We start from the raw sequence: 12,446 nt of genomic DNA on the forward strand, positions 1-12,446 counted from the left end.
TCCCAATGCCATGCTAATGAATAAAACTAAGTTACAAATATGTTTAGGTGAGTCTTGCATGGAAGCAATGAAATAAAACTGATCATCTTAACTTCCTTGTTTACAAACCATTGCATTCAAATTCAGTCTATGAACAGTATAAGTTAACATATTTATGAGAAATATTAATCACTATCAAATACAATAATACTCTGTAGAACACTTGATATTTCAAGGAATACCAAATTTTTCAATTATGTACTGATACTGTGAATTGGTGCTTTTTTCACCAAATATTAATACAGACCACCAATTTATCAGTCAGAAAACCCATCTTAACATTATAAGTTAACTAAATCATCATAAACACTAAATCAACTTTTCTTAAGTTCCTCTTAAGTAGATACCTTTACTATGTAATTTGTTTGACAGCTGACATCTCACAATTAAAAACAAAAACAAAGCATGCTGAATAGAGAAAGCTAGGCAGGTAAAGGTGTTGCTGAATCTGAGCCCCAGAACCCACATGAAGGGAGGACAGAGCCAACTACACAACCTTTACATGCATAGTGTGGTATATGTCCCCCTGGCTCCACATATAAATAGTATGCAAACACACACAATAAAAGAAAACAGTCCAATAGTTGATAAAGTAAGAATATTCCATTTTAGTCTTTGCCTTCTCACACAAAGGCCACAGTTTCAGCAGTTCCCCTGTTCTCACCCATGTTAATAAAGATTAACCAGATTAGTTCCTGATTTAGAATTTCAGTCCAATAAGGTGTCATATGAAAAACATATGCCTTGCAGAAAACACATAATCCTAAAACATTAAGTCAAGTGAATCTTAATATCTATATTCATTAGTCCTGGTTTCACCCATGGAAGCCCTTAAGACCTACAGGACTCTTGACAGTGTTACAGCTCCATCTACTGGATTTGTGCAGATAACAGTTAATCTGCACTAAATTTATCCTGCAGTATGGGACTTGCTAAGCATTAATAACAAGAGAGTCCAGATCATAGTTCAAAACAGTAAGAACCTTACCTACATCTTTTCTTCCTGGCTTTTCAAAGCGCCTGTCACCCCTAAAAAGACAAAATAAATTTCAAAAAAGGCTTGGAAAGCAACACAGATTTCTTATCATGATACTCACATTCCTGTACTCCCTTTAACAGCAGTTCTGCTATCTAATGTTTAGAAAACACAGGAAAGCATAATGATGAAAACAAAAACTCCACCACGCTACCTACCAAAAATCAGCCTCTAATGATTGGAATAGTATTCATTTTAGTTAGAAACATGGCAGAGTGTTTATATACTACTTTGGCAATGTTTTTCCACATCATTCAATCTCCTTCATTTGTGGTCCTGAGTACTAAATCCAGAGCCTCTGGGTGCTGGGTAAGACAGTTACAAACCTAACTCTTCTGTCCTTATTATGAGATCAAGGTACACCCTTAACTTTAATGATTCTATGAATACATATAATATATATGTATATATACATGCATGCATGCATACACACACATATATATGACATACCAATCAACAAAATGACTGCTAATCAAATAACAAAGCAATTATGCATACTTACACTAATTTATTCATCTATTCACACTTATAGTTTTAAACAAGGATTATCTAAAACTTTCTCACCACTATGGTTTTTTAATAATTAAAACTTTTGGATGAAGTTCTGTAACTGTGCACAGAGGCTTCAGCTCTATAAAGCTGAAAACGGGTAAGCTTTATGTTTTCAGAATGTTCCTTTGGGGGGGACAGGTTTCCACCCAATCTTTGTAATTCTCTAGAGCTCACTATGTAGCCCATTTTGGTCTGGAACTCATGACTCTTCTGCCATAGCTCCCAAGTGCTGGAATCACAGGAACATGTAACCCTGCAACAGTCACAAAAGGAACATGGTGTGCTTTGTTTTGTTTGGAGCACTAAAGGCTGAACCTCCCCAGAGAGCTAACAATGGGTTATAATCCAAGCCCATTTTTCCATTTTTATTTTGAGTCAGGAGTTTGCTAAATTGTGCAGGATAGCCTGAACTCCAGGATCTCTTCCCTCAGCCTACCAAGTAGCTGGCACTGCAGGAAAGTATTATGGAATCCCACTGGAGCAAGTTTTATAGACCAACAAATCCTCACATTACAATTTAAACACTTTAGTTACCTTTCTTCCCAGCTCTGTGATCTATGCATTTCCCTGCCACCTCCTCGCCCGAACACACCCTCTACTTCATCAAAACTTCTTTGGTAGAAACCACATTCACCTCTACCTCTGCCTGAAAATAAGAAAACAGGGGGAGGTGAAACAGTCAGAAACAGACATCCAGCACATGTTTAACATTAAAGGTCAATCTCTGTGAAGTTCTGTCGGTCCCTATACAAAGCAGGATGTCTACATTTTAGTATTTAGTGAGGCCTATAATGGCTCTTAACTATGGGTTAAAAAACAAACCAATACCAGCAAACAAAATACTACTGAAAGAATCCAAGTCCTGCACAATAAACAGCATCAACAAGAAGCTCTTCAATGAAAAGGTTAACAGTGAAAAAATCTAAGTTCAATAAACCATTATAAACTGAATGTTTTAGTGTATTATTTTCAATAACTACTGGGAACACTTAATATGGAGAGTTTGCAGAGAGAATACAGTGGAAAATGTCAAGCACGATAAAAACACTTTTATCTAGTCCCAGAAAAGTAGTAGGAGTGACTTATACAGTTTTAGGATTATGCAATGTGTTCTTACAGGTTAAAAGGCATCCTTCATACTTGACTCAAATATGAGGCTAAGGAAAATAGCAACACTAAAATCAAACCATAGAGCTGATTGTGTAGGAATTTAGAAGCTTTGCAATTCAAATATAAACACACTTCTAACGAAGGGCATTTGATTACCTATCAACTCTGTGGCTCTACTCAGAATTTATCCCAGCAGAAATACCTCTGCAGAACCAAGGTGTTGTGGAGCATACCCATAATCTTAGCACTCAGGGGGCCGAAGCAGAGGATCAAAAGTTTGAAGCCAGCCTACACTGCATCAAGAATAACTCAAAAAGCTTGGGGAAAATAGAAAGGAAAAGGAAAAGGGGAAAGAGGAAAAAAGAAAAGAGGAGAGAGGAGAGAGGCACTCACAAGAATGTAACCATCATGCAAAGGATATAGTTTCAATTAAGTGATAGACTATTTACTGGAATCACAGTTCAATCAGATTATAATGGAGCGGAAAACTCTATAGTAACTAGAGACTTCTTGTGTTACTCAAGTATTTGTGATGATACTGGTCTAAAGAGATCCCCTGTACCGACAATCACATAAAAACATGGTGTATTTGACAACATGCAGTATACAGTATGTGACTGTGACAATGAACGGTTATGTTACTGATTTGTGGATTTACAACACTATACAACATTTTCAAGTGTACTTCTTATTTTAAATTTACTGTAAAGCAATATCCCATTAGCAACATATATCTTGTAATCATTGTCTCTTAATTGTATCAAGAAGCCAAGCCAGGTGATTAACCTAAACCACCTAAACTTCTATAAATGATCATGTTCACGCATCAATAGATATGAAATCACCCAATAAGGCATTTACCATACTGTATCTCGTTAAATAAGGCATGACTACATGTGTATGAAAGTGAACACTTCAATTTCAAAACACTAGAAGCAACCTAATAATGTTTGGCTAAACAAATTCTGATAAACTGGGCAGTAGTAGCACATGCCTTTAATCCCAGCACTTGGGAGGCAGATACATGTGGATGGATCTCTGTGAGCTCATGGGTCTAACAGAGCAAATTCTAGGACAGGCTCCAAAGCTTTGGAGAAACCCAGTCTCAAAAAACAAAACAAAAAAATTCTGAAAGAACATTCTAGAACAGTATGAAGCTAAAGCATAAGACACTGGTATAAATGTAAACCTTTGCTACTAAATGACAAAAGCATACTCAAGAACGACGTATATGTATATAAAGTATTTGTCCACACTGCTGCACAGCTATGAGTAAAGGATACACATGCCAAGTGCCAGATATGTGAGCAGCAAGCAGTATGCACTTTCAGCTGTACATATTCTACAGTTTTCTCAGTTAACATATCAACTGTAGCCTACACAGATGAAAGCTGGAGACAGCCTGGGAGTCTGGGGTCTATTTATAACTAACTGTCCCTAGCCTAATTTCTCCCACAGAGCAAAATGATCAGAAGAAAATGATGTATATGGTGCTGGGTACGAAATCTAGCACATTGCAAATACTGGTCAAATGCTCTGCCACAAAAATACATTCTCTCCCCCAAAACAATATTCTAAAAAAGATTTACAACGACTCAGATACAGGTGTACTTTTGTGACGTTAACAAAATATTAAACATTGCAGAACTGTACAGGGGTAATCTTAGGAACAGATATTCTCTTGACTAGTAAGTATTACTTTGTCTATAAAATAAAAGTGAAAAACCACAGTTCAACTATAACAATCTCAAACGTATCTTCCAGTGTCATCGATGTCACTTTAAGTCAACCTAAAACCAACTTAAGTAGCTTCCCCTCTGCCCCACATTCAGAATATAGACACATTCTATTTTAAATCTTTAAATAATATATTCTAACAAGAATATTCCTCCACAATAATGACTTTTAGGATGAAGAAAAAAAGTCCTCTCCTTTCCAAGAACAATTTTGTCAGGGCTGGAAAGATGGCCCAGCAGTTAAGAGCTCATCAGTGAACCGAGTTCTGCTCCCAAGACCCACACTGCCTGACTCACAACTGTTCAATTACAACTACAGGAGAGCCAGAGCCCTCTTCTTGCCTCTGAGAGCACCTATACTCAAATACACATTCACATACAGATATAAACACATTCGTGTAATTTTTTAAAATAGGGTTTTTTTTGTTTTGTTTTTTGTTTTTTTTGCTTTTCTGTTTTTTCCAGGCACGATTTCTCTGTGTGAACAGCCCTAGCTGGCCTGGAACTAGCTCTTTAGACCAGTATTTAATAAAAATAATTTTTTCACCAGGTGGTAGTGGCAGACACCTTGAATCCCAACATTCGGAAGGCAGAGGAAAGCCGATCTCTCTGAGTTCAAGGACAGCCTGGTCTACGAGCGAGTTCCAGGACATCCAAGGCTACACAGAGAAACCCTGTCTTAATAATACTGAAACTTTAGATGAATTAGGAAAAAAAAGATCAATGTAAACATACATAAATATTCCCTGCAGTTGTGACTGGCCCTAGCCTTGATCATATGACTAAAGCTTTACTAATTAGAAAGAGATCTGGTGTTAGAGCTCCAACTTGTCACATTTAAATCGTCTGTAAATAAATGTATTCCCATACATAAGAACAAGCAAGAAAACACATTGACCAAACTTTAAGGGCTGTCCTATTACCGGAGATTTCACCTAAATCTTTATAAGAATTAAAATATGCTTCTATCTACAATGCTAATGATGCAGGTAACAGTTTATGAATTTTTATTCATCCAGACCAGATTTTTTAAAAGATAACAATGTTACATTGTTTCCACTAGACATCTGTTCATTTAAATTTTACTAGGTCAGAATATCTAAGTCTAGAAGCCAGCAGATCTGCAAATGAGTTTTTTTTTCCCTTGAATTGGAAAGAGATACTACTTACAACCTAAAGAAAAGCCACAGACACTAACCTTTATTAACAAGAAAGTTAGAATTAAGTGAAAATAAATAGCCACACGCATCACAGACCATTCTGACCATAACATTCCAAGTATTTTCACAAAGCTGAGTGTATCCATTTAACTAGTTCTACACACTTCAACATTAGCATGTAAATTTACTACTTGTAAGTAATTTACATGGGTTTTATGCAAGCATGGATTATAAAAAAATTACTTCAAAGAAAAAAACAAAAACAGGAAAACTCATCAATACTTCACTTGCTTCTATTTGTTGATGCTTTGGCATACTACATTTGTTGGGGGGGGGCAGTTTGGTTGTTACTGTAGGAGTATCTAATGTAGCTCAGGCTAGCCTTAAACTCTCATTGTAGCTGAAATTTGGGCTTGAACTCCTGACCCTACTGACAACACCCTCCAAGTGCTGGGATTACAGGAGTGCATTACCACACCCAGGTTCTGCTCCTTTCTCTTAAATGTGAGGTTTTTCTAAGGCCTACAGAGACCAGGTGGAGGATGTGTGTGGTCTGTACTCTTGGTTAAGGAAATTTTTCTCTAGCTTGACCTGAAGAACACAGGAGGGAAAGCTGCCAAAATGAAACCTCTTCTCACTGAATCCCACAGAAGGAAAGCATGGGAAATGCCCATGGAGAGCCAGAACCATAATCAGCCAGTTCCATCTCCAAACATCAATATGCACAGATCCCAGACAATGATGATATGGGAACAACTTGGAAAGCAGACATGCCTAACTCTCACTACCTCAATGTCTGTGGCAATACTGTTTCTTATTAAGTTCTACAGATGAGTCTATCAACACTACTCCAGTTAAAAAGTACTATTCCAGACAAAGACAAATTACAAAAAAAAAAAATTGTAAGGGGGAGAAATCAAAGTTTTAGTTAGCCTCTTCATCCTTCACAATGAAATACACTCCCCACTTTTAAAAAGAATGTGTATAAATTATTAAGAAGGCATAACAAAATGCTCAAATTTCTTTGAAAAAAACAAAATTGAAAAAAAAAAATGTAGGTATTCCACATCCATAATTGTGCCACACCCAATGTGAAAGCAATGGCCTTGGCCACTGCTGACACCCAATTACACTTCTAAAGCATGTCTTAGAGAAAAATTACAATAAATGGTTGGACTAATGTTATGATTCAACCCACACAGGGTTTCATGTTGAAGGAAGAATATCTATTATAAACATCAAGAACGATTTTAATAGAAAACCAATGAATGCAAAATAGGGGATGAAAAAGAACAACAAATCAGAAACTTTCTAAGAAAAAAGCCTAAATGCATAAAATTACACATTATGCCAGGGGACGCTGCCTGCTTATATTCTGCTCTGCCCACTAAGAGATCTAGTTCCTAAAAGGTATTGAGGTGTGTCTCACTAAATTCCTCCTGGCTATGGTAATATACACACATGGTCCTTGTAAAGAAATCATATAGTGCATGGAGGAGACGCCGGTTACCAAACCCCTTCAGGATGCTCTAGTAACCAAAATGCAAAGCTCCAGGGATGAAGAATGTGAGCAATGATTCCTCTTTAGAAGTTAACTAGGACTGTCTACAGACTCTCTCCTGTTTCAACTAATAGTTAGAAATACATTCCTCCAAAGTAGGGGCTGTAGAAGGCATTTCAGAAACACTGCAGAAAATAAATGTTCAGGCATTTGCAGTCAACATCAAAGAGCAGTTGGTTTGATTTTCAACTAGGCATTAAAGTATTTAGTGATTCTACCTAGCCTCCTCCTCCTCTTCCATGAATACTTTTTTCACATAGCTCACCTCGCCCTCTTGAAGAACTTCGACCTCTAGGAGCCCCCACCACTGTTCCTCCTCCTCCTCCTCGTCCTGTCAATCGCAGGACAGCGGCACTATTTACAGACATGGAAAAGTTTCTCTGCCAAAAAAATAAACATAAAGAAAAAAATAAAAATGGATAAACACGCAAAACTACGTATTATTTCTTCCCACTTCCCACTGCACCTATAAAATGTAATGGTATCTAACTACTATAAGCAACGAGAAACTATAACTTCATAGCATATAAAGATCATTCAAATCCAGTTACCTAACAATCTCTTTCTGTCTTTGAGACAGAGTCTTACTATGTAGTTCTTGCTGCCCTAGAATTTGCTATATAGACCAGGCTAGCCTTAAGACAATTTCAAATTGACCTTTCAGATCAGCAAAGTTGACATGGATGCCTTACACAAGGCAGTTTGTTGAGGAAATATTATACAAGATAACAAATTAAATGTGCTCTACATATCCAGATGCAGACAAAATAAACAGGCAGCAGAAAGTTTTGTAAAAGGAGACTAGGTTAAATTGGCACTTTTAAGAGTGACCATTTTAACAAAGGAAATGCCTAATTGTACTCAACAACGTGGAGTTGCAACTCCAAGTAGTATTTGCCAGAGTGACAGAAATCAGAAGTGAATGGAAAAGAGTCAAGTAAAAGTCTGTGTGAGGACAATCACCTGAAACACGTGTGTATGTGCATCTGGCAATCATGTGAGTAATGCGTGCTCAGGTATGTATCAGTGTATATGTGATCATAATCATGTAGGTACAAACCTGCACTTGAACCCAGTGTCAATCTGGAATATAATCAAGTACAATTAGAGTAGGAAGTGAGTATCCACATGAGAAAGGGAGGAGGACAGGGAGTTAAAATAAGTCTACTGACAGACCTGAATAAATGAAATAAAGGAAGCTAAGGAAAAGATAGCAAGAAATATTACAAGACATAAATGAACTATAAAACAGAAAATCCTGGGCTTTTAACAGGAAGTTCTGCAAGAGGGTTTAAACAAAATTATTGCAACAGATTAAATGATCTTGTACACCTAGAACCTAATACCCATTTGCACAGATGTGCATGGGTAGGACACAATGAGGAAATGAACCTTAGATATGGATGGAATCACCAGCCCATCTTGCAAGGAAGTAAATGTGAACTTGAGGTTGGGTAATTCCAGTGTTCAGGAGGCTAGGATCTTCAGGTTGAGGCCCGCATAGGTTGCTTTAAGTTTCAGGTCAACATGATCAATTTAGTAAGATCCTATCTTGGGGGAGGGGAGGGGGCTGGGAACATGAGTCAGATATACAGTGTTTATAGTCATCATGCATAAGCCCTGGGTTCAATTCCCAGTATCATCCAAAACAAAAGGTGTGTAGGTGAAAAAAGTTCTGAAATTCAACTCCACTTTAGTCCTCGGTGTTCTTACATTCCAAATCAACTAATAGACCCTCTTTTAAAGAACATGCAATTTATTAAAATTCTGTTTTATTGGATTTTTAATATGTGCACCATTTTCTCCTCACAGCTTGTCATTCTCTCAATTTTGTTCTCTGTGATTTGTCCAAATAACTTTTAGAAACTATCCGTGTAAACAAAGTTTTCTTTGATCATGTAGTCAAGTGACTTCAAAACTAAAAACCTAACAGTAAAATTGAAAACAGAAGTTAAGAGGAAATACCTAACACCATCAATTTCAAACTATATTTTAGTAAAATTTAATAAATTTAACTTACCTTTTGTTAAAAAGTAATCACTGGACTACTAAATATACAACTTGGCATTACTAAAATTAAACAAGTCTATGAAGTCCCAAAATCTCAATTAATGCATTGCAATACTTAAGAAGGGGAAAAGAAATGTCAAGACTGGAGAGATGCTCAGAGGTTAAGAGCACAGGCTACTCTTGACAGAGGACCTGGGCTTAGGTACCAGAACCCACATGACAGCTCACCACCAGTTTCAGGGGATCAGGTACCCTCTCCTTACCTCTGTAGGCACTAGGCATACACATGATGCACAGACATACATGCAAGCAAAACACACATATAATTAAAATAATATTTTCTAAAAAGAAAGATCAGTGGTAACGCCACTTTGTACACCAGGATCCATGCAATACATACATAAAGTCAAATGTATCATGTAATAAAAATAGAGAAACACATGTACTTTCATATATTACTGCCAAAGTACAAACTACTTTAATCTATTTAACAAGCAAATTCTCAAAATATACTTAAATGCTCATAACTTTTTAACACAAAAGTGCTACTATTTATATATGTAAAAAATAATGTAAGTAAATAGATCACTAAATTCGGTACTGTTTATAAAAACAAAACATGAAAGCTACCTAAACACTAACCAATAATGGTTAATTTAAAGAGCAGAGGCTTGGAAGTCTTCTCTACTATGTTCTAAAGGATGAGACATTATTTCTTAAACTATATTTCAAGAAAATTCAACACTCAATCATTTCTAGTAACTGGTTTACTTTTGTTAATCAACAGTTTTAAAACAGTATTTGTTTTAAATTTGTTTTATTTTTTCACAATGATTCATGTAGCCAATTACTGCATTCTGATTTCTTGCGAAATGTTATGCGTCAAGGAGTAGTGGCGTACGTCTTTAATACGAAGACTCAGGAGGCTGAGGCAGGTGGATCTCTTGGGTTCAAGGCCAGCCTGATCTACAGAGTGAGTTCCAGGACAACAGGCTAAATAGAGAAACCCTATTTCAAAAAAAAAAAGAAGAAGAAGAAGAAAAGGAAAAGAAAAGGGAAAGGAAGGAATTTTATGGGATGTTTCCCAACTCATTCTTTGAGTCAAAGTCCAGAACATTTTTTAAAATCATTTCTGGCCAGTATTGTGTCTGGAAATCTCAAAATTATTCTAAGAAAAAATATATATAATTACAAATAAGTACAAACATCCCCCCCCAAACAAGAAAGTTCACAAAATAATGCCACTAAACTACATAAGAGATATAAAAATTAGTGCACAGAGCTGGGCACAGCTTAGTTAGAATACTGAAGGCCCTAGGCTCATTGCCCAGAACTTAAGCTATATTTAAAACCACAAATAGAGTAAGAATTTTCAAAACTTTATCAAGACAGACCTGAAAAGATAAGGAGCACTAAAAATAATATAAACCAATAAAGGAAAGACTAGCAGTATAAAAGAAAAATTCAGAGACAACAGTAAAAGAAATATAAATGGTAAGGATCTGCAATTTCACCACCATGGACAGAGAACAAAGTCAAACATCAGAAACTTTTCCCAGTGTGCAGAGAATTATTTCAATAAAAACTGCTTTTGTCAAAAAGGCACAATGTGTGATGCACAGTACCATTCGCATAAAAAGGAAAATACATGTTTACCTGGAAAAAATATGAAAGCTGCACAGAGTGATGCCCACATGTAATTCCTACACAGTGAGAAAACTCACTTGAGTTCACAAATTTGAGACCAACCTGGGCAATATAAGAGCCAGTCAAGAAACACATATGTATCTACATATACCACTAATACTGCCTCCCTTTAGGGAAGGCAGACATATGGTGGAGGAAGACAAGGGACACTGAAGAGTTTTCTATTATTATATAATGTTTTATATATTTTTATTTTATTTTTAAGCATTCTTAAAGATTGGTGCTTTTATTATTTATGTATTTGTTTGGTAGGGCAGGAGAAGCATGTGCCATGCTATGTGTGTGGAGGTCAAAGAACTTAAGGAAGTCAATTCTTGCATTCCACCTTGTTAAGACTGGTTTCCTTGCTGGGCGGTCTCGGAACCCCAGCCCCCCAAAAAAGAAAAGGACAGGCTCCCTCTTATTCTGTTACTACACCAACATCATCATTATTGTATTTTTAGTGTGTGTGTGTGTGTGTGTGTGTGTAAGGTACACCTATGCCATCACTAGCACCTAGAGGCAAAAGACAACTCTAGGATTCAGTTCTTTCCTTCCACCTTGTGGGTTCCAGGGATCAAACCAGGGTTGTCAGTCTGGCAGCAGGTCCCCTTACCCACCCACCGGGTCATCTCCCTGGCCCTCTCAGTTTTGTTGCTGAACTCCTACTCCAGAACAGCTGGCTTGAAAGTTCCCCAATGGTTCTCCTGTCTCTTCCTTCTACTATGCCTTAAGAAAGCTGAGATTACAGATGCGTGCCATTGCATATGGATTCTTTCAACATACGTTCCAGGAATCAAACTCAGTCACAGACTTGTATACCTGCTGAATCATCTTTCTGGTCTATTATTATTGCATGAGTAGATAATGCATGTGTGTATATGTGAGTGTGTATATAGTGTTAGAGGACTTGTACCCATATAGAATCCAGATCAACACGGGGCTTCTCCTTTTTATTTCCTTTCCTTTTCTCTTTTTATTACTCTGTGCGTGTGTGAGTGTGTGTGTGTGTGTGTGTGTGTGTGTGTGTGTGTGTGTGTGTGTGTGTGTGTAGACAGGGGGAGGCAGGGAGGGAGGCAGGGAGGGATGGAGTGAAAGGGAGAGGGGGTGAGAGAGAGAGAGAGAGAGAGAGAGAGAGAGAGAGAGAGAGAGAGAGAGAGAGAGAGAGAGAGAGAGAGAGAGAGAACACTGCACACATGTATGCAAACAAGCATTGTGTAGGTGTGGTATATGCATGCATGTACACACTTGTGTGGAGGTCAGACAAAAACATCATGCTCTATCATTTTCCACTTACTCCTTGAGACAGGGTCTCCCACTGAACCTGGAGTTAAAGTTATCAGTCCTAGTAAGCCCCAGTGATCCTCCTGTCTGTGCCCTCAAAATCATTGAATTACAGACATGCATAACCATGCCCAGTTTTTCATTCAGTTCCTAATGTTTACTGTGGAAGCACTCTTAACTAACTGAGCCAGTTCTCCTTCCTACCCATCATTCCTTTTTTTTTCTTTTGTTTTTTTAGAGACAAGATCTCTCATTGAAATGCCTGACCCAAG

General features: G+C 37.2%; 1 protein-coding gene across 4 annotated transcripts in view; it reads right to left on the reverse strand.

Moving 5' to 3' along the window:
- The window catches only part of Gigyf2 (GRB10 interacting GYF protein 2), a 121,009-nt gene that overhangs the window by 66,980 nt on the left and 41,583 nt on the right, over positions 1-12,446 (reverse strand). For all 4 annotated transcript variants that reach the window (XM_040753094.1, XM_040753096.1, XM_040753095.1 and 1 more), the window contains 3 exons: positions 7,460-7,574; positions 2,162-2,273; positions 1,028-1,068 (listed from right to left, as the gene is read on the reverse strand). In XM_040753094.1, coding sequence (XP_040609028.1) covers positions 1,028-1,068; positions 2,162-2,273; positions 7,460-7,574 — 268 coding nt within the window. The remainder of the gene's footprint in view (positions 1-1,027; positions 1,069-2,161; positions 2,274-7,459; positions 7,575-12,446) is intronic.

The sequence above is a fragment of the Mesocricetus auratus genome, unplaced genomic scaffold (genome assembly GCF_017639785.1).
Source record: "Mesocricetus auratus isolate SY011 unplaced genomic scaffold, BCM_Maur_2.0 Super-Scaffold_100010, whole genome shotgun sequence".
NCBI lineage: Eukaryota > Metazoa > Chordata > Mammalia > Rodentia > Cricetidae > Mesocricetus > Mesocricetus auratus.